This window comes from Hemiscyllium ocellatum, chromosome 6, assembly GCF_020745735.1.
Source record: "Hemiscyllium ocellatum isolate sHemOce1 chromosome 6, sHemOce1.pat.X.cur, whole genome shotgun sequence".
Taxonomy (NCBI): Eukaryota; Metazoa; Chordata; class Chondrichthyes; order Orectolobiformes; family Hemiscylliidae; genus Hemiscyllium; species Hemiscyllium ocellatum.
This window is the reverse complement of record NC_083406.1, coordinates 112,169,984-112,193,121: the sequence shown is the minus strand read 5'-3', so window position 1 is coordinate 112,193,121 and position 23,138 is coordinate 112,169,984. Positions and strand designations below refer to the sequence as shown.

Here is a 23,138-nt window from a genome sequence, read left to right as displayed (position 1 = left end):
TCCCCAATTTGCCGAGAGGGCAATTAAGAGTCAACCGTTGCTGTGGGTCTGGAGTCACATGTAGGCCAGACAGGCAAGGTTGGCAGACTTAATTCCCTAAAGTGCATTAGTGATCAGATGAGTTTGTATGACAATCAGCAGTGGTTACGTGGTTACCATTAGAAGAGGCTTTTTTTTATAATTCTAGATCTTCCAGAATTGCAGTGATGGAATTTGAATCTCTAACCACAGATGAGAAAATCGATGGCGACCTTCCTGAAGCAAATAAACATTCTTGGGAACTTGATTTGTGGACAGTTTTTTTTCCAATTGTGAGAGAGTTTAGGGCCAGGGGCCATAATCTCAGAATAAGGGGTCATTTCTTCTCAGATGATAGGGACTCTGTGGGATTCTTTAACGCAGTGGGCTATGGAGGCTGCCTCGTTAAGTATACTCAAGGCTGTAACTTGCATCTTATGGTCGTATTAGCTTGGGGTTCCTGTTTACCAGTCCAATGACAGCCTTTGTGCTATCATGTCCACCTTTAGTTTTTCATGGGTTCAGTTTGCTACAGTTTATGCAGACATCATTTTAAATAGACTAATTAAATAGATTTGGTTTTGTTCCCTGCTTTGCTGTTTACTGTATATGCTGTAGAGAATACTTGATGGCAGGAAGTCCTGTTGTAAATTCTGCCCTCCTCCATCTAACCCATTGGCAGTGGCATCATGACACTCGCTGTTATTAAGGTCAGCTGTGTCTCAGTGGGGAGCATTCACCTCTGTCAGGACATTGTGGATCCCACTCCAGAGACTCCAGTATGTTATCCAGGCTGTTATGAGCACTGAAATTCTGCTGCACTGTTGGATGTGTCTTTCAAATGTGATCTTAAATGGAAACTCTGTCTCTCATCCAAAATGGATGTAAAGAATCCCAGGGCATTCATTCAGAGAAGAACAGCAATTTCCTCGATTAATGCCTGTAATTTATAGTTCATCACTCTACTTTTCCAACAAGCCAGCTGATCCCTAGAGTTCTGTTCTCTCTCCCACTCTGTTGGTTTCTCATTACTAATGAGTCATCTTGCAGTTGTGAATTTTGTTCAGAATGCCCTCTGTGCTCACAGCACCCACTCCTCTTACATCGCAATAGTTTAATTGCCATATTCTGATTTCCATTGAAGCCTTTCATGTAGCAAAGGAAATCTTGTTCCTTTTGATGCTTCAAAGACACAGTTTTTATCATGTCTCTTGCAAATTCAACTAACAAGCATTACCTCTGATGGCCTCACTCTTAGGCCTTCATCTGTGATCATCTGTGATGCCAATTATTTATCATTATGGTGCCCTTGGAGAACTTTGGGTTCTGTTTTATGTGTCAAATATTTTTCTAACTCTCACTTGCCTGTTTCTTGTGCAATTGATGGCCCAGTTTACTTCAGAACCATGAAGATTCTATTTCCAGTATTCACAATTCCATTTTTGTGTTGATAATTTTCTGAAGCCTTTTAACATATTCCTCAGCAAATTGTTGTATTTGAAATTTGCAAGGAGCAGTGGCTAATGAGACTATTTTGTTGTCAACAAAGGCCTAGAAAGATTTAGGACACAGAGGAGCCATTCAATCCATCATTTCTATCCCAGTCGTTCAAGGATTATCCATCTCATTTCACCTTTCAACTTTGGTCCCTGGCTCTGTTGATTATGGAACCATAAATACATATTGAAGTTTTTTTTAATGTGATGACGATATTTACCTGCACAATCCTATCAAGCAGTGAATTTCAGTTCCTCACCATATCAAGTTGAAGAAAGCTCATATCAATTCCCCTTTCAACTTTTGTGTGTTACTCTAGATCTATCTTTCTTGTTATGAATCTCTTTGTTAAGGAATGTAGTTCCTCCCTATCCATGCGATGTAAGCCCCCCCCATTAATTTTGTATAACTAAAACAAATACCCCCTCAGGTTCCTATAATCAAACAAAAATACACCCAGCCTTTCCGATCTTTCCCACTGCTGAAATTCTCTATTTCTGGTAATATCCTTGCAAATCACTTTCATACACGATCTAGTCTGATCACACCTTCTCTGTGACCAGACTGTAACCACAGATTCAAGATGGCGGTAGTGGAGTAAGTGCCCAACATTAGACATCGAAAGCATTTGACTTCTGTGTGGCAGCAAGGGGTTCTAGCAAAATTGGATCACTGAAAATCAGTGGTTGGAATTATACCTTGCTGAAAGGAAGATAATTGCGGTTGTTGGAGATCAGTCATCTCAACCTCTGGACATCACTCTAAGCGTTCCTAGAGATGTGTAGTTGGCTCAACCATCTTCAGCTGCTTCATCAATGACCTTGCCACTATCATACTTTACGTACTGCATTCCCCATACCTTGTAGTTCTGCAGTTGCTCTTCATATAAGTAATACCCTGATTTTTAAAATCATCCTACCACAGTAAACAACCACACATTTTCCCATATTATACTCTAAGTGTCAGATTCTTGCCCAATCATTCAACCTATCAATATCTGTCTTTAACTTCCTTATGTTTACACAACGTACTTTCCTACCTATCTTAGTGTAAAATGTCTTTGCTCCCTTATCTAAGTCATTGATTAGATTACTTTTTAGATTAGATTAGATTACTTACAGTGTGGAAATAGGCCCTTCAACCCAACAAGTCCACACCAACCCGCCGAAGCACACCCACCCAGACCCCTGCACCTAACACTACGGGCAACTTAGCATGGCCAATTCACCTAACCTGCAGATTTTTGGACTGTGGAAGGAAACCGGAGCACCCGGAGGAAACCCGTACAGTCACGGGGAGAATGTGCAAACTCCACAGTCAGTCGCCTGAGGCTGGAATTGAACCCGGGTCTCTGGCACTGTGAGGCAGCAGTGCTAACTGCTGTGCCACCGTGCCGCCCACAAAGGGAAGTTGTAAAAGGTTGAAGCTCCAGCACAGACTCCTGCAGGAATCCACTTTTACATTCTGCCAGTTAGACAAAGATCCGATTATAAACTTCGAGTAAAAAGTGAGGTCTGCAGATGCTGGAGATCAGAGCTGAAAATGTGTTGCTGGTTAAAGCGCAGCAGGTCAGGCAGCATCCAAGGAACAGGAAATTCGACGTTTCGGGCAAAAGCCCTTCATTTCTGATGAAGGGCTTTTGCCCGAAATATCGAATCTCCTGTTCCTTGGATGCTGCCTGACCTGCTGCGCTTTAACCAGCGACACATTTTCAGCAAAGATCTGATTATGTATACTCTTTGTTTTCTGCCAGCCAGCCAATCTTCTATCTTTGCTAAAATGTTACCGCCTCAACTTATGAGCTTTTGTTTTCTTGCACTGCTAAAAATAATTCCTATTTGATATTTAGATTGGCTTGGCATTTAATGAGTCATCACATTGCTTTTTCTTTTCTTACTGGGATAAATTTTACTTCCAAATGGATCTGAAAAAAAAAGTAAATAACCAATTTCCCAGTATTCTCAATTCTGATCTGGATGTGATTCCTGATTCTGATCCAGATGTGATCCACTATCGAATTCTCATAGCTTTCTCTTGCAAAATTTTCACAACTCATGTTGTTGTTTGGTTCTGTTCCTTTAATGTCACAAAACTAGAATGTGACCTGAAGAGTCAAGTTAAGGCCACCCATGCTTTCACAGAGTACAACAGCATTTAAATAGAGGCAATGATTTCACTTTGGTAAATGCTATAATGTGTACCACTACAATCACAAAACACGCTAGCTTATGGGCAATCTTTAAACTTTTGGAAATGATTTAATATAAATCAAATTTTCAGTCATTTAAGCATCAAAGCCAGTCGCATCACTAACTAGTGATGTCATTTAAGTAAGCAAATTGGGAAAACCCTTTTCTGAAATGGTGCACATGTCATATCCTTGTGGCCTGTCACTGGGAGATGAGGGGTAAAGATCTTGTGCAGGGCTCAGAAACTGCTAAATCTTTCAATGTGTGTTCACATGACAGCTGCCAATCAGAGGATTTGCTTGATGGATTGAGTAGCTCGCCTTCCATCATCCTGTGATAGGATTGGTCACATGGTGCGATGCTAATGGGAATGCTGACTAACTACCACTATCAATCTTTACCAATTCTTCGGCATCACAACTAGGGACTGACACAGAACAAGAGAGTCAATGTCACCCTGTGGTCTGCTACATTTAACACTTTCATGCCTTAAATTACTCAGATATTTTACCCCCACATGTTATTTGTTGAAAGTAATCTCTCTAATTTGCATTCAAGTGCAATGCTAGCTGCTTTGACTCTGTCCTCAGTGAGCTGATTCCATAAATGGAATTATCATCCACTGAAATTTAACTCTCAAACAATGCACAGGAGAGAATCTGAGGGAAGGGGTTAAGTTCATTAAAAACAATGTGACACTCAGCCCCAACTCATTGTGAACTTGTTTTAAAAAATGTGTTTGTAGAAAGTGAGGATTGCTGGCCTTTGCTGGCAGTGCCTTAATTGCTCTTGAAGAAATGGTTGTGAGTTGCCTTTTCGAAAAACTGCATTTGTGTAGTTTAGGTGCACCAGCAGTATTGGTAATTCCAGGACTTTGACCCAGTGACTGTGAAGTAACAGCATTACACATCCAAGTCAACTTGATGTGCGACTTGGAGGCAATTTGCAAATGGTGATGAGCCCATGTTTCCATTGTCCATATTCTTCCAGATGATGCTAGTTAAAGTTTGAAAAATGTTGGAACCCTGGTAAACTGTGGTAGTGTGTCTTGTGTACATTGTATGCTACATATTTGGGCCTCATATCTCAGGAAGGATGATCCTTGAGCATGTTCAGAGGAGGTTCACAAGAATGGTCCCAGGACAGAAAAGCTTAACGCAGGAGGAACATTTAAGGACTCCTCTGGGTCGATATTCATTGGAGTTTAGAAGGATGAGGATGATCTAATTGAAATATACAGAACACTGAATGGCCCAGACAGAGTAGATGTTGTAAAGATGTTTCCATTGGTAGGAGAGACTAGGAGCCAATGACATAGCCTTAGCGTAAAGGGAAGACCTTTTAGATCAGAGATAAGGAGAAACCTCTTCAGCCAAAGAGTGGCAAATCTATGGAATTCATTGCCACGGAAAGCTGTGGAGGCCAGGTAGTTTGGTATATTTAAGTCTGAGATAGATAGGTTCTTGAGTATCAAGGGGATCATGGGTTATGGAGAGAATGTGGGAGAATGGGGTTGAGAAATTTAACAGCCATAATTGAATGGCACAGCAGACTCGATGGGCTGAATGGTGTAATTTCTGCTCTTATGTCTTATGGTCTTACTGCCACCTTACATTAGTGGTGGAGGGCTGAACTTTTAAGTTGGTGAATGAAGTGCCAATCAGGCAAGTTGCTTTGGCCTGGATGGTATCAAGATTCCTGAGTGTTGTTAGAACTATGCTCATCCAGGCAAATGCAGAGTATTCCACCACAATCCTGATTGTGGTACAGACATGGTGGACAGACTTTGGACAGTCAGAGGGTTAGCTTCCACCCTGTTAGAGATAGTCATTGATTACCACTTATTTGACAGCACCATGTCTTGCCACTAATCGGCTCAAGCTTGACTGTCTGTGTCTTGCTGCAAATGGACATGGATGGCTACAGCATGTGAGAGACTGGGAATAGTGCTGAACACTGTGCAATCCTTCATGAACACCCTTATTTCAGGCCTTACAAAACAGTGAATATCCTTGATGAAGTAGCTGAACGTTTAGGAACTACCTTGAAGAATTGCTACAATGATATGCTGTTGCTGAAATGACTGTCCTCAGACCATCTTCTTTCGTGTTTAGCCTGACTGTAGCCAGTGGAGTCATTGTCTCCAATTCCAACTGACTTGAATTTTGCTCGACCTCCTTAAAACCACATTCAGTCAAGTGCTATCTTAACATCAGGACCAGTCAGCTCTGGAATTGACTTCTTTTGTCCAATTTGTACCAAGGCTAGGGGCGGCACGGTGGCACAGTGGTTAGCACTGCTGCCTCACAGCGCCTGTAGACCCGGGTTCAATTCCCGGCTCAGGCGACTGACTGTGTGGAGTTTGCACGTTCTCCCTGTGCCTGCGTGGGTTTCCTCCGGGTGCTCCGGTTTCCTCCCACAGTCCAAAGATGTGCGGGTCAGGTGAATTGGCCATGCTAAATTGTCCGTAGTGTTAGGTAAGGGGTATGGGTGGGTTGCGCTTCGGCGGGTCGGTGTGGACTTGTTGGGCCGAAGGGCCTGTTTCCACACTGTAAGTAATCTAATCTAATTTAATGATAAGGCTGGGAGCTGAGTGGCCTTGGCAAAACCCAAACTGAGCATCAGTGAGCAAGTAGATTTTAAATAAATGCCACTTGACTGCACAGTAGACAACCCCTTCCATCACTTTGCTAATGATCAAGAACATTCTGAAAAAGTATTAATTAGCCAGGATGGATTTGTCCTACTTTTTGTGGATATCTCAAAATCTTTGGCACACAATAAAACCCTTTGATTTGCATTGATTCTAGTTATGTAGGAAAACTGGGACAATCCCACAGAGAGACAATAACAACAACTGGTGTTTATGTAGCACCTTTAGCATGGTAAGATATTTCATTATAAGACCATTACCAAAGAGATTGGATTCAGGGATGGAAATTTTAAAATAAATTTTAAATAGGAATGTGTGTCAATGTGGGTCAGGGGTGAAATGGACAGCAGGAGTTTGGATAAATTCAGGTTTACAGTCAGAACAAGTTGGCAGACTGACAAGGAAAACATGGCACCAAGAATATGGATGAAAGTTTGCCTTTCGCTGTCTATGTTATTCAGACACTTGTTGTGATGGAGAGGACAGAAGGAAGCCCTTTAGCTTATTGTGTCTTTTTAAAATTTTTCTGGGCATTGTTGGCTGGATCAGTTCTTTTTGCCAATCCCTAATCACCACAAGAGTTGTTAATTACAATGGATCTCGAGTCATGTGTAGGCCAAATAAAGATTGCAGATTTTCCTCCCCTAAAGGATATTAGTGAACCAGATAGGTTTTTACAACTATCAGCAATGGTTACATACAGTCACTATTAGGCTAGTTTTAATTCCAGATTTCCTTTTCACCAAATTCAATTTCACCAGATCTTGCACCAGTACTCGAACTATGTTCCCAGAACATTAGCCTGAGGAGCTGAATTACTAGTCCAGTGATATTACTATTACTTCAGCTTGGGGCTAAACAGGACGCTAAGATCGCAAAAGTGTAACAGCAGCCTAGAAAAGGATATTTAATTGGAGGAAATTTCTGCTCATTCACTGCTGGGTTTCAAATCATACCTTGACAAATCTAAGCAGTGAAGAGATTGAGAAACACTGTCTTGGGAAGGCAGTTGCCGAGTTATATTGTCAATAGACCATTATTCCAGAGACCCAGGTAATGTCCTGGGGGCTTGGGTTTGAATCCAATCATGGCAGATGGTGGAATTTGAATTCAACAAAAATCTGGCATTAAGAGCCTAATAATGATCAGGAAAGCATTGTTGATAGAGCTGGATGTTGTCAGTGCTAATGAATATGACATTGAGTTCTTAGAAATTATTGAAAAATATTTAAATTGATAATGTCGCAGAAGCTCCAGGTCGGGGAACACTTCATGGTGCGAGAAGCTTTCCTTAGCTTTTTCGTTCATATTTAACATTCATCTGTGTGCCTGAGGCTGTATTATTAAAATCTACAAAAGTTGTAACAGTTGGAAAGTCTCCAGGACAACACCCAGCTTCTATCAGTGGCTTCATAATTTACTATGTCTGCTGATGCAATGAGCTGCTGTGAAACAACCTTCAATTTTGTCAGTCTGGGCACAGGAGGAACCCAAACTAATAGCCTACCCTCATCCTGGTTATATTGTTATTGCTGAGTATTTAGCAGGAAGACAGGGGAAATGTCAAGCTGTAGCATTAGTGGATCTGACACAGTACAAATTAGTGAGTAATTTGGAATATCAGTCTATCATCCCTTCCAGATATCAATTGTTCACTGTGTGGGATGTCTAAATTCTGTTGACTAAATTATTGCCTCTAAGTTCTTCTCAGGACCCATTCAAATCCTTGAATTAGATTCTTGTAGCAAATCCAATATATCAATTCCATTCATAGTTAATTATTTTGTCATTAATTACAAGTGTAAGAGCTGACTCATCAAACAACACTGGTAAATTGTTCCACTAACAGTGCTGATTAATCCGTAATTGTTCCCTTATGTTTGGTGTTGTGAAGTTATTTTAGTATCCCGCATATTGCTGAATACTGGATATAATGGTGTGTGTATACTGGATGTGGCAGTGTATGTGTGACTGATATACAGCAAGAAAATGGAAATTCTGAAATTAATCCAGAAAATGCTGGAAATACTTTGCCACTTAGACAACAGAGAGAAGCAAAGTAATTGGTTTAGGACAATTACTATGTTTTATCAGAACTGGGAAAAGTTAGAGATTTAATTTGACTTTTTTTTCAGCAATAGATACATGGCCAGAGTTTCTTACCTTGCACTTATCAAGACAAGTTCAAGAATGGTTAGCAAGTTTTTCCTCTAGTATACATTGTTGTGCTTGATTGTAATTTTGCATTCTTGTACTTGTCCTGATGAGTACAAGATGAAAAGCTCTCTGTTTCTGCAATATTCAGGTTATGTAACAAATAGTGACTGGATGTCTCCCCTAGTTTGAAGAAACAAATGTTGATTGGGTACTGATTTGCTATTCATTACATTTTCAGCAGCAGTTGGGGGATGAGCAGTAAATTCTCACCTTGCCGGTTGTACTGACATGCTCCAGGAAAGAAATAAGAAAAAGTCTGCTCAATGCACAAACTTGACCCTGATCCTTCAGCCATTTAGCTCTTTAATTCTTTTATCCAATCCTGTAACAAATTTGGCCTTCTAAACTATGCCAATCTTTTTAGATTAGATTAGATTAGATTACTTACAGTGTGGAAACAGGCCCTTCGGCCCAACAAGTCCACACCGACCCGCCAAAGCGCAACCCACCCATACCCCTACATCTTGCTCAAAGCAAGCTCAAGAAACAGTTTCCAGACATTTCATTCACTTGTTCACCTCCCTTCCTATCCCCCAACTCCCTTTCCAGCCCCTTCCTTCCATTCCATTTACTGGCTCTTCCTTCCAGTCACCAACCAGATTCATTCCTCCCATTGACCAACAAGACCGTACCCTTTACCTGTGTTTACCTGTCATTACCTCACCACCCTGCCAACTCTCCCCCACCCCACTCCCTTTATCTGCAACTCCCCTCACCCCCACCCCTAATCCTGAAGAAGGGTTACACCCGAAATGTTGATTTCTCCACCTCCTGATGCTGCCTGACTTGCTGTATTCTTCCAGCCTCCTGCTTGTCTACCTTATTCACTAACTCAAACTTGTCAAGACGCCCGAACTGACTCTTCAAAAGAACTCCTGTGCCTTCTTTCAATCAGGTGGTGTAGAAGCCAGTGGTGGGCCTTCCTCTGAAATCAAGTTGTAGTGGGACAGCATTTCGCCCAGTGAGGGTTGCTAGCCTCTCAGAAGCTGGTAGCTCTCACCCATGGAAGTACCAGAGGAACAACCATGAAGGAATCAGGAAAGCATTTTGTGGCAGAGTTCTGTGGTCACAGGAGTGTTGTTGGGGGAAGATACGGTTCAGATCGGATGCAAGGGCAGTGGTGTTGGCTCTCAGCACACACTCCTGAACTCTGCGTCCAGCCTATCGATCGGGCATGGGTTAGTTCTGAGATGCTGTCACCCCACCTCATAAAGTTGCTTTTGTACTTCTAGGCCCACTGCCTCTGACTGGAAAATAAAGCCCATTAACCCTTTCTGTCTCCAGAGGTGGCAGCAGATTTACTGAGCACTTGCTGGCTTTATTTCAAGGCAGGGCTGATTTACTAATCTAGAGGAGGTTGAAGTAATCTCTACAGCATGTGAAGTAAAGAGATAAAGCCACCTGTTTGAATTGCATGACATCTTTAGATTGTGCATATTATGCAATGCAAACGAGGCTGCATTACTTTGAATAGAAATCAGTTGAGTTGCTAGGTTGTTATTTTCCAAGAATTTAATTTAGAATGGCTGAGCCTGTTAAGGATTTATCACTAAGACTGCAGTGAGCTGACTCAGTACCCATTGAAACAGCTGCAGAGTTTTCAGACATTTAATTGCAAGGCACTAACATAGTATTTCTCATTTGTGCTTTTACTGTATTAGCTGTACAACATTGGAGCATTAATTCTTTTAACATCCAGACCTTTTACCACAATTTAGTTAGCTCACTGAAGATCTGCATCTTAACTCCCATCTACCACCCCTCCCCCCTTGACTCTCTAACCCTTAATGTCTGGCAAAAATCTAACAATTGCAATTTTAAAACTTTCTTTTGACCTCACTCAGGCTCAGTTGTCTTTTGTGTAAGGATGTTCCAAATTTCCATTGCCACTTTTGTGAAGGTGTGCTTCATGAAATGCCTAACTATCCTTAAAGATACGTCCCAAAAGACTATCTATCTGCCATACAGGTATTGGTAATGTGACTGCACTATTATTCTGGAGGCCTAATTTTCTTAGGATGTGGATTCAAATTAAATTTAAGTTCAATTAATAAGTCTGGAATTGAAATCTAGTTTCAATCCTGATGACCATAAAAACTTTGCTGATTTGTTTGACACGAGCTGAAAATGTGTTGCTGGAAAAGCGCAGCAGGTCAGGCAGCATCCAAGGAACAGGAGGTTCGACATTTCGGGCATAACCTATCCTCCAGAGAAGGAAGTCTGTCATCCTTACCCAATCAGGCCGTAAGGCGACTCCAGATCCACATAAACCTGGGTGACTCTGAACTACCGTCTAAAATAGCCCAAGCAAGTAAATAAGTGAAACGGAGAACTATTAGGAATAGGCAAGAAATCCTGCCCTTACCAGCATCACATAAAAGCACAGAGAATGAAAGTGACAATGCTTTAACATAATGCTTGTTAAGCCTCATGGTCTGAGACACCTAAAACCTTGCAATTAACTTCAGCTTCAATCCAGTTCTACTTGGATCATAACTCTTGTTGATAAATATCATGGAGTGGAGGGGCGGGGGCAGGTGTGAAGTGATGGGTGGAGCAGCTGAATGAGACCCAGATTGGAGTTGGTTATGACGTTCTTGATAATGGATTACTTTACTTATAAATACAGTGCAGACTTGTATACAATTAACGTCAGAAACAAAACCAGACTGCTGGAAATGTTGCCTGGTGTCCAGTGACCTTTCCTAGTTTCTCTTCACAGATGCTGCCATGAGCATTTCCAGCAGTTTCTGTTTTTGTTTTTGATTTACGGCGTCCGCAGTTCTTTTTGTTTTTACACAATTAATGTATTGTGTATCGGTATACCATTGGGACCATGCAACTCGAGGAGACTGCAGTAGAGAATTGCTTAAAACAAAATAATACAAATACAGTATCTATTGCTGTGATTGTGACAGAAGAGTAATATATCTGAGTTTTGATCTGGAAATGTATTAACTAATCAATGCTTTGGCATCAACCCTTAAGAATTGTTCAATTTTCCACGTACAGACGCCATTATTCTCCCCATGGAGCTTATGCACAGAGCAAGCTTGCCCTTGTCCTCTTTTCATACGAACTGCAGCAGCGCCTCACAGCTGAGGGGAGCTACGTGACGTCAAATGTAGTGGACCCAGGAGTTGTCAACACTGATCTCTACAAGCACACCAGCTGGCTCTTCAAACTGTGCAAGTGGTTAACATCCTGGTTGTTCTTCAAGGTATCGAACCTTTTCATTAACAATTATCATTTAGGAATTGTGTACTCAGTCACCTTTTACCACAAGCCATTTGCAATACAATCCATGCAGGTTGCGTTGTTCATGGTGGGGAGACAGATCAAAAAGGAAATGGGTTTGAAATAAATAGGGAAATAAAATTGAAATAGAATGTTTTCAACCTGCAGCGAATAGATTTTGTAAAGAGTTACCTGGGGATACTACTCAGATAGACCGTCTCAAATCACAATCAGGTATGCTTTCAGAGAGAATTGAAATTGCAGGTGTGGCAAAGTGGGGTGAGATGAAAGGATGCGCTTGCTTAGAGTCAGAGAGATGTACACCACGGAAATATACCCTTCGGTCCAATTCATCCATGCCGACTAGATATCTGAAATTAATCCAGTCCCATTTGCCAGATTTGGCCCATATCCCTTCCTATTTATATACCCATCCAGATGCCTTTTACATGTTGTTATTGTGCCAGCCTCCACCACTTCCTCTAGCAGGTGATTCCATACATGCACCCCACCTCTGTTTGGAAAGGTTCTTCCTTAGGTCCCTTTTAAATCTTTCCCCTCCCACCTCAAACCTATGTCCTCCAGTTTTGGACTCCCCACCCCCAAGGAAAAGACCTGGTCTACTCACCATATTCACACCCCTAATGATTTTATAAACCTCTATAAAGCCACCTCTCACCCTCCGGTGTTCTCGGGAAAACAGCCCCAGCTTATTCAGCCTCTCCCTATAGCTCAAATCCTCCTGTCCTGGCAACATTCTTGGAAATATTTTCTGAACCCTTTCAAATTTCATATCATCCTTACTATAGCAGGGAAATCACAATTGAATGCAGTATTCCGAAAGTGGCTTAACCAATGTCCTGTACAGCCGCAACATAACCTCCCAACCCATTTACTTAATGCACTGAAGGATGGCATATCAAAAGTTTTCTTCTCTATCCCGTCTACCTAGGACTGCACTTTCAAGAAACTATGAACCTGCACTCCAAGGTCTCTTTGTTCAGCGACACTCCCCAGGACCTTACCATTAAGTGTATAACACCTGCCCTGATTTGGCTTTCCAGAATGTGGCACCTCACATTTATCTAAATTATACTCCATCTGCCACTCCTCGGCCCATTGGGCCATCTGGTCAAGATCCCATTGTACTCTGAGGTAACCTTCTTTGCTGTCCACTGCACCTCTAATTTTGGTGTCATCTTCAAACTTATAACCATACCTCCTAAGTTTACATACAAATTATTTAAATAAATGTTGAAAAGCAGTGGACCCAGCACTGATTCTTCTGGCACACTGCTGGTCACAGGTCTCCAGTCTAAAAAGCAACTCTCCACCACCACCCTCTGTTTTCTACCTTTGAGCCAGTTATGTATCCAAAAAGCTAGTTGTCCCTGTATTCCATGTGATCTAACCTTGGTAATAAGTCTCCCATGAGGAACCTTGTCGAACACCTTACTGAAGTCCATACAGATCATATCCACCATTCTGCCCTCATCAATCGTCTTTGTTACTTCTTCAAAAAACTCAATCAAGTTCATGAGACATGGCTTCCAATGCACAAAGCTATGTTGACTATCCCTAATCAGTTCTTACCTTTCCAAATACATGTAAATCCTGTCCCTCAGAATTCCCTCGAGCAACTTCCCTACTACCGATGTTAGGCTCACTGGTCTGTAGTTCCCTGGCTTTTCCTTACCACCCTTCTTAAATAGTGGCACCATGTTAGCCAACCTCTAGTCTTCCAGCTTCTCACCTATGTCTATCGATGATACAAATATCTCAGCTAGGGACCCAGTAATCACTTTGCTAGCTTCCCACAAAGTTCTAGGGTACGTCTGATCAGATTCCAGGGATTTATCCACTTTATGTGTTTTATGGCATCCAGCACATCCTCCGTAACGTTGACACATTTCAAGATGTTGGTATTTATTTCCCCAAGCTCTCTATCTTCCACATCCTTCTCCAGAGTAAACACTTCTCATTCCACTGTCAAACCATATGTGTCGAGAAGGATACTTAAGGGAGTTTTTGGAGCACATTCCATTGCAAGTTGGCAGCAGGACTCTCACATCAGTTGTATAATTAAATGAAGAAACCCTCTTTGTTCTGCCCATAGAAAGCATCAGGAGCCCACAATTTTACCATTGAGCCATTAACAGGTGGTTAATAACCAAAATGATACCAAAATGGAGAAGTTATACTCATCAAGGAAATGGGCATTTTTCTCTGGAAAAAGAGAAGGCCTGATAGAGGTCTTTAAGGTTTGGAAAGAATTTGACTTTATAAGCAAGGACAAGAAATTTCTATTTGTTGGGGGTGACTGGACCATGAATTGTACATATAAAATAGTCTCTCATCAATTCATTTGGGGATTCAGGCGAAATGTCTTTATCAAGACAGGTCATTAGGATGTAGAGCTCACTGTCAAAAGGAGAAGCTCAGATACCCAGCATGGATGCTTTCAAGGTAACGCTAGATAAGACTTAATCAAGAAAGTAATAGATGTTCTGTTGACAAGTTAAGGTATATAAGTTTGGAGGAGGAGGCTTGAGTTTGGTATAAACACCATCATGGGCCTGTTGAGTCAAATGGACTGTTTCTTTGCTGTGATATTCGACATAAATTCCGTGTTTTGAGTTTGAAGCTGTACCTACAGGTTATGGGATTTGTGATTATGTCAAAAATATATTAATCATTCACATTTTTTGTAGAAATGTTATACTAAGCAAGGATTAAACACTGCGAAAAGAGAGTCTCTAGTAAATTCACACACATCAAGAACGAACAGTTGCAAAATAGGTCAATACTAGTTAAGTGTTAACTGAAATCTATGAATAACATTAACTTTTAGGGAAATAGTCCATGCAAACTGCCCTGATTGTAAAATTCAGGGATTGCTGTGGTTGGAGAAGACATCCCACCACTTCCTTCAAAAAGGCATTGAAGGATTGCAATTTTTTTTATTATTAGGTTTGTAAAACCTGGCCTTCTTAACACATTGCTGGGACTTTGGAAATGAATAATCTGCCCGCTTTCAGCCCAGATGCTTTTGCCATTGTGTATCACTTTGCATCTTCTTCCTATTAAAACAACCTGCTTGAAAACCACTTCATCTTTAAGAATAACATCAAGTTCACTGTCAGCAGAATTCAAAGCAGATTGCATGACCCCGTTCATTTCTCTATTTTATCCTAAACTGAAAACAGTCCCAAAACATCAGACTCTAATTCAAGCTTGCATTAGTAATGATTGCATTTCCAGCAAGAGTTTTATTTATCCATTCCTTGCTATAATGGTAAAGTTTCACCTTCACTGGGCTGTTAAATATCACTCTCTGCAGATTAATGCAAAAAGCACCAAAGAGTTAGATTATCATATTATTGTGATCATTTGAAGCAGACAGTATTAATTAGCTGTGTTTAAATTCCAGCTTCTCCTAGTGATGTGACCTTTTATCTCTTAAAGTGTGCCACATTTCGTATTCATTATTGTCAGCAATAAAAAAAATGACAGATCCGTCACTTATCTTATCACTTACACAATAAGGAGAATTCAAAGAGCTTTGTCAATTGCAAAGAGCTAAAGACGGGCGAACGAATGACAGATCCTGAAATCATGTCTTGAATTCTAAGTGATGAATGTCCTTCAGGGTCTTTTTTCAATGTGGTTGCTACCAGTTCTGGTCCCTTGAGTTGCAACCATTGTGTGACAGCTTGGAACTGCTACTCAACTCAGGGCAACACTGACCCACCTTGAGGCAACCCATGCAGAATATAGGGTTAGTCTTTTTCATTCTGATATTTTCCCATCCTTTCCTGAAGGCAGTGCTTCTTGCCCGGATTTGACTTCTGCTGTGCTGTTTTCTCTCTGGCACCTTGTCCATTTGACCATTCTTTGCATACCAGCCTCACTCTGCCATGTGGCAGCTGTGGCTCAGTAGCTGGCTCCCTTTCTTGACTCAAATTAGATCTGTCAATGCAATAATTCAAATGGCTGGCTCTCAAGGGCAGTACTAAGGGAGTGTGCACACTCTGAGATACCATATCTCAAATTAAATTACAGCCCCTTCTGCTCTCTCAAGTGTAAAGTATACCATGGCATTATTATGAAGAAGAGCAGGAGACTCACTTATAGTGCCCTGACCAATACGTATCCCTCAATCAGCATTGTGCAAGCGGCTTATTTAGTCATTATTAAACTGCTGCTTGCTATGAGTTGGTTCACTCACATTTTCTTATGTTGCAACAGTTAGTGTCCTTTGAAAACACTTACTTGATTGTAAAGATCCTTGGGATATCTTGGAATTATGACAGGTGCTATATTGTAAACAATCCCCTCCTTTTTCCATTGTCCCTATTTAAATCACAAATAAAAGAGACAAACAAGCTACAAGAAAAGATTCTGGAACATGCTCGTTCTGTAATGTTGGCTTCAATTGATCCCACTAACTTTTAAGGATTGGCATGAAGTTTCTTTGCAGCAATTGAAGTTTAAATGACCTTTAACCTCTAAGGTCTGGCTCTCCTGATTCTAAATCTATAATCCAATTCATGTGGTGAAACTCTACCATGCTTAAAACATCTCAAAGGGTGAAAATCTGCAAGGGGGGTTTTAGATGGGATTAAATATTAAATTAATAAAGTTAAAAGTTATTGTTAAATTTATCGCAAAGAAACCCTATTGGCTGGTTGTTTGGATACCATAACATTAACAGAGGTGGGATTGTTATTTCATCGCAAAGGGCTCAGAAAAGATTTACAAGAATGTTGTTGGGGTTGAAGATTTGAGCTATACGGAGAGGCTGAATAGACTGAAGCTGTTTTCCCTGGAGCGTCGGAAGCTGAGGGGTGACCTTATAGGGGTTTATAAAATCATGAGGGGCATGGATAGGATAAATAGACAAGGTCTTTTCCCTGGGGTGGGGATGTCCAGAACTAGAGGGCATTGGCTTAAGGTGAGAGGTGAAAGATTTAAAAGGGATCTAAGAGGCAACTTTTTCACGCAAAGTGTGGTGCGTGTATGGAATGAGCTGCTGTTGGAAGTGGAAGTTGGTACAATTACAACATTTAAAAGGTATCTGGATGGGTGTATGAATAGGAAGAGTTTGGAGGGATATGGGCCAAATGCTGACAAATGGGACTAGATTACTTTAGTGTATCTGGTTGATATGGACGAGTTGGACCGAAGAGTCTGTTTCTGTGCTGTACATCTCTATGACTGTGTGAGGGCTGGGGAAGAGTGAATTAGAACATAGACCACAGAACAGGAACTATCTCAAAATCATTCTGTGAGTTCTTCATTGAGGCTACTCTAACTAATTTGATTTTTCCAATGTAAATGTCGAATAAAATCACTCACAATTGTAGTTTCTCTTTTATTATAAGCATCCAATATCTCTGGGCGGCACGGTGGCACAGTGGTTAGCACTGCTGTCTCACAGCGCCTGAGATCCGGGTTCAATTCCCGACTCAGGCGACTGACTGTGTGGAGTTTGCACATTCTCCCCGTGTCTGCGTGGGTTTCCTCTGGGTGCTCCGGTTTCCTCCCACAGTCCAAAGATGTGCAGGCTAGGTGAATTGGCCATGCTAAATTGCCCGTAGTGTTAGGTAAGGGGTAAATGTAGGGGAATGGGTTGCGCTTCGGCAGGTCGGTGTGGACTTGTTGGGCCGAAGGGCCTGTTTCCACACTGTAAGTAATCTAATCTAATCTAATCTTCTTGTAGGATTCATCCTATATTGTGAATACTGTTTGGTGACCTATAGATCATCCGAAATATAGCTTATTCCTGATCTCCACTCATACAACACCAGGTTATAGTCCAACAGGTTTAATTGTGACAACCACCTGATGCAGAGGCGACGCTCCGAAAACTAGTGCCTCCAATTAAACCTGTTGGACTATAACCTGGTGTTGTGTGATTTTTAACTTTGTACACTCCAGTCCAACACCGGCATCTCTAAAGCATGTCCACTCAAACAGATTGTTCAAGCCTAACCTCCTGAACCATCTACTACTATTGAACCAGTAATATAATTCATTAGGGGTGCTTCCCCTCTGCCTTTACTTAGCTTCTTCTTTTTCTTGTATGCCATGCAATCAATTTGGCACAGTGGCTCAGTGGTTAGCACTGCTGCCTCACAGCACCAGTGACCCCGGTTCGATTCCACTGTTGGGCAACTGTCTGTGTGGAGTTTGCACATTCTCCCCGTGTTTGCGTGGGTTTCCTGCGGGTGTTTCAGTTTCGTCCCACAATCCAGAAATGTGCAGTTGAGGTGAATTGGCCATTCTGAATTGCCCATAGTGTTCAGGGATATGTGGGTTAGGTGCATTAGTCGGGGATAAATGTCGAGTAGTAGGGTAGGGGAATGGGTCTGCGTGGGTTACTCTACGGAGGGTTGGTGTAGACGTGTTGGGCCAAATGGCCTGTTTCCACACTGTAGGGGTTCTTTGGAAAGTGAATGATGCAATTCTAAATTAATCTTATCTGTCTGCATTTGATCTGCATCCCTCTATTCTCTGCCTGTTCAGATGTCTGTCTAAACACCTCTTAAATTTTGCTGTTGTATCTACTTCTGCCACCTCCCTTAGCAGCGTGTTCCCAACACCTACTATCCTCTGTGTAAAGAAAATGCCTCACACATCGCCTTGAAATGTTGCCCCTCTCACCTGAAGTCTTTGCACACTAGTATTTGACATTTCCACCTTAGGAAGGAGACTCCAATAATCTGCCCTGTCCCTACCTCTCATAATTTTATATTCAGTAAATCCTCTGTATCTGCAAAACTACAAATGAACCTAACTGTGCCAAAAATTAAGTAACAGCAAACATCAAAATCCTTGGGCAAAAATTGCATATCTACGATATTTTTAACCATTTTAATCTATTTTAACCTATTTTTAATGAGTTCCACACTTGCAAATTTCAACATTCATGTGGTTTCTAAGGAAAGGAACCTTTACGGATATGAAGGAGTGACTGTACTTCTATCAGGTTGCTCCTCAGTCTCTGACGCTCTGGCTAAAACAATCCAACTTTGTCCAATCTCTGCTTATAGCTAATACACTCCAATCCAGGCAAACTTCTTCTGCACCCTCTTCAAAGCCTCCACGTTGTTCCTATTGTGTGACAATCAGAACTGCACACAGTTCTCCAAATGTGGCCTGACCAAAGTTTTATACGATTGCCACATAACTTATCGACTTTTATATCTAATGCCCTGACTGATGAAGGCAAGCATGCCTTGTGCCTTCTTTACCACCTTATCCACTTGTGTTGCCACTTTCAAGAAGCTAAGCACTTGGACTCTAAGATCCCTCTATATGTCAGTGCTCCTAAGGGTGAAGGCAATAACAGCATATTTTCCTCTTGCATTTAAACTCTCAAACCCTCCATCACCTCACAATTGCTCAAATTAAACTCTATCTGCCATTTCTCTGCTAAATTTTCCAGTTGATTTATATTATAGAATCATAAAAGACATTCTTCAGCTCATTGAGTCAGTACTGCCAAAAATGTACTACTGCCTTGATGTCCTTCCTCACTGTCCACAACTCCAATATTTGTGTCATCTGCAAACCTACTAACCAGACCACTGACATTTTCATTATAATCATTTAAAGATCTTACAAGCAACAGGGATCCCAGCACTGATCTTTGTGGAACACAGACCTGGTGGTCACAGATCTCCAGTCAGGAAAACATCCTCCACCACTAACCTCTTTCTTCAATGGCCAAGCCAATTTTGTATCCAACTTGCCAACTCACCACAGGTTCCACGTGACTTAATTTTCTGGACCAATCTACCTTGAGAGATGTTGTCAAATGCTTCAGTAAAGTCCATGTAGACAACATCCACTACCTTATCCTCATCAATCGTCTTCATTATTTCCTCAAACAACTCAATCAAGTTGGTGAGGCAAGACCTCCCCTGCATAAAACCATGCTTACTATCCTTAATCAGTCAATTCTTCTCAATATAAGTAAATCCTGTCCTTAAGAATCTTCTTCAATAATTTCCCTCCCACTGATGAAAAGCTCACTGGCCTATCATTTCTTGGATTATCACTGTTGCTTTATTGATCAAAGGAACAGCATTCACTATTCTGTATAACTTGGGACTTTACCTGTGGCAAGGAGAATCAACGGTCTATGTCAAGACCCAGCAATCTCCTCCCTTGCCTATTTCAGCATCTTGTGATAGATTCCATCATGCTCTGGGGACTTGACCACCCCAATGTTTTTCAAGATACCCTACACCTTCTCCTTCTTAATATTGACATGCCCCAGAATATCAACAAACCCTCTCTAAACCTGTCATCCACATATTTCTCTTTCATGAATATTGATGGATTTCACCCACTTCCTGTGGCTCTGCATGTAAATTCCCTCCTTTGTCTTTGAGTGGACCTACCCTTTCCCTTATTACTCTCTTGGTCCTCATATATGGCTAAAATGACTTTGGATTCTCATTTAATCCTATTTCTGGATTAGAGGTGCTGGAAACACACAGCAGTTCAGGCTGCATCTGAGGAGCAGTAAAATTGACGTTTCGGGCAAAAGCCCTTCATCAGGAATACAAGCAGAGTGCCTGATGGGTGGAGAGATAAATGAGAGGAAGGTGGGGGTGGGGAACAAGTAGCATAGAGTACAATAGGTGAATGGGGGTGGGGATGAAGGTGATAGGTCAGGGAGGAGGGTGGAGTGGATAGGTGGAAAAGAAGATAGGCAGATAGGACAAGTCATGGGGACAGTGCTGAGCTGGAAGTTTGGAACTGGGGTGAGGTGGGGGAAGGGGAAATGAGGAAACTGTTGAAGTCCACATTGATGCCCTGGGGTTGAAGTGTTCCGAGGTAGAAGATGAAGCGTTCTTCCTCCAGGTGTCTGGTGGTGAGGGATCGACGATGAAAGAGGCCTAGGACCTCATGTCCTCGGCAGAATGGGAGGGGGAGTTGAAATGTTGGGCCACAGGGTGATGTGGTTGATTTGTGCGGGTGTCCCAAGGATGTTCCCTAAAGCACTCTGCGAGGAGGCGTCCAGTCTCTCCATGTAGAGGAGACCGCATCGGGAGCAACAGATACAATAAATGATATTGGTGGATGTGCAGGTAAAACTTTGATGGATATGGAAGGCTCCTTTAGGGCCTTGGATGGAGGTGAGGGAGAAGGTGTGGGTGCAGGTTTTGCAATTCCTGCGGTGGTGGGGGAAGGTGCCAGGACGGGAGGATGGGTTGTAGGGGCGCGTGGACTTGACCAGGTAGTCATGGAGGGAACGGTCTTTGCGGAAGGCAGAAAGGGGTGGGGAGGGAAATATATCCCTGGTGGTGGGGTCTGTTTGGAGGTGGCGGAAATGTCGGGGGATGATTTGGTTTATGCGATGTTGGTAGGGTGGAAGGTGAGCACCAGGGGCGTTCTGTCCTTGTTACGGTTGGAGGGGTAGGGTCTGAGGGTGGAGGTGCAGGATGTGGACGAGATGCATTGGAGGGCATCTTTAACCACGTGGGAAGGGAAATGGCGGTCTCCAAAGAAGGAGGCCATCTGGTGTGTTCTACTTGTCAAGGACATTTCCTCAAGGGTCTTCTTTGATTTCTGTTTCTTAAACCTTACGTATTCTTCTTTTGTTCATTTTAACTAAACCTACATCATCTCTTATCAGCCAAGGTTCCCAGATCTTACCATCCTTATTTTTCATCCTCATAGGAACATACTGGTCCTGAACTCTTGTCAACTGGTTTTTTAAAAAAACTCCCACATGTCAGATGTCGATTTACCCTGAAACAGTTGCCCTCAGTCCAATTTTTCCAGTTCCTGCCTAATGCCGTTGTCATTAATCTTGCTTCAATTTAGCACTTTCACTCGAGGGTCAGTATTATCCTTTTCCATAACTGAGAGTGGCTCAGTGGTTAGCACTGCTGCCTCACAGCACCAGGACCCGAGTTTAATTCCAGCTTCAGATGACTGTCTGTGTGGAGTTTGCACATTCTCCCTGTGTCTGCGTGGGGTTCCTCCGGGTGCTCCAGTTTCTTCCCACAATCCAAAGATGTGCAGGTTAAGTGAATTGACCATGCTAAATTGCCCATAGTGTTGGGTGCATTAGTCAGGGGTACATATGGGGAATGGGTCTGGGTGGGTTATTCTTCGGAGAGTCGGTATGGACTTGTTGGGCCGAAGGGCCTGTTTCCATACTCTAGGTAATCTGATCTTAAAATTATGATCATTGTTCCCAAAAAGCTCCCCCACTGAAACTTTGATCACATGGCCGGCCTCATGGTTCAATATGATCCCTTCCCTTTCAACATACTGTTTCAGGAATCTCTTCTGAATGTACCGAACAAATTCTTCTCCATATAAGCCGCTGGCAGTGTGGAAGTTCCACTGAAAAGCAGGGACATTAAAAACATGCACTACCACAACCCTGTTGTTTTTAAATCTTTCCATGATCTGCTTACATTTCCATTCCTCTATTTCTTGCTAGCTATTGGAGACAAATAGTGTAACCTCATCAAAGTGATTGTTCCTTTCTTATACCTAAGTTCTACTTGTATTGGCTCGCTGGATAAGTCCTCCAAGATTGTTTTTATTCATTCACAGGATGTAGGTATCACTGGCTAGACCAGTATTTATTGCCCACCTCTAATTTCCCAGAGGACAGTTAAGAGTCAAAACATTGCTGTGGGTCTGGAGTCACATGTAGGCCAGAGTAGGCAAGGATGGTAGTTTCCTTCTGTAAAGGAAATCAGTGAATCTAGATGTTTTTTCTGATAATAAACAATGGTGTCACAGTCAACAGGAGGCCCTTAATTCCAGATTTTGTATTGAATTCAAATTCCAGCATCTGCCGACATCTGACGGTATTAGGCAAGAACTTTCGAAAGCTGACTGGAGGCAGATGTTCGCAGGTAAAGGGACGGCTGGAAAATTTGAAGCCTTCAGAAATGAGATAACAAGAATCCAGAGAAAGTATATTCCTGTCAGGGAAGGCTGGTAGGTATAGGGAATGCGGGATGACAAAAGAAACTGAGGGATTGGTTAAGATAAAGAAGGAAGCATATGTCAGGTATAGGCAGGATAGATCGAATGAATCCTTAGAAGAGTATAAAGAAAGTAGGAGTATATTTAAGAGGGAAATCAGGAGGGCAAAACGGGGACATGAGATAGCTTTGGCAAATAGAATTAAGGAGAATCCAAAGGGTTTTTACAAATATATTAAGGACAAAAGGGTAACTAGGGAGAGAATAGGGCCCCTCAAAGATCAGCAAGGTGGCCTTTGTGTGGAGCCACAGAAAATGGGGAAGATACTAAATGAATATTTTACATCAGTATTTTCTGTG

At 42.0% G+C, this 23,138-nt stretch overlaps 1 protein-coding gene across 1 annotated transcript in view; it reads left to right on the top strand.

Annotated features, from left to right (window-relative positions):
• Window positions 1–23,138, top strand: part of dhrsx (dehydrogenase/reductase (SDR family) X-linked) — a 285,105-nt gene that overhangs the window by 249,904 nt on the left and 12,063 nt on the right. Inside the window, exon 6 of the mRNA XM_060826870.1 lies at window positions 11,587–11,794. Within this exon, the coding sequence (XP_060682853.1) occupies window positions 11,587–11,794 (208 nt within the window). The remainder of the gene's footprint in view (window positions 1–11,586; window positions 11,795–23,138) is intronic.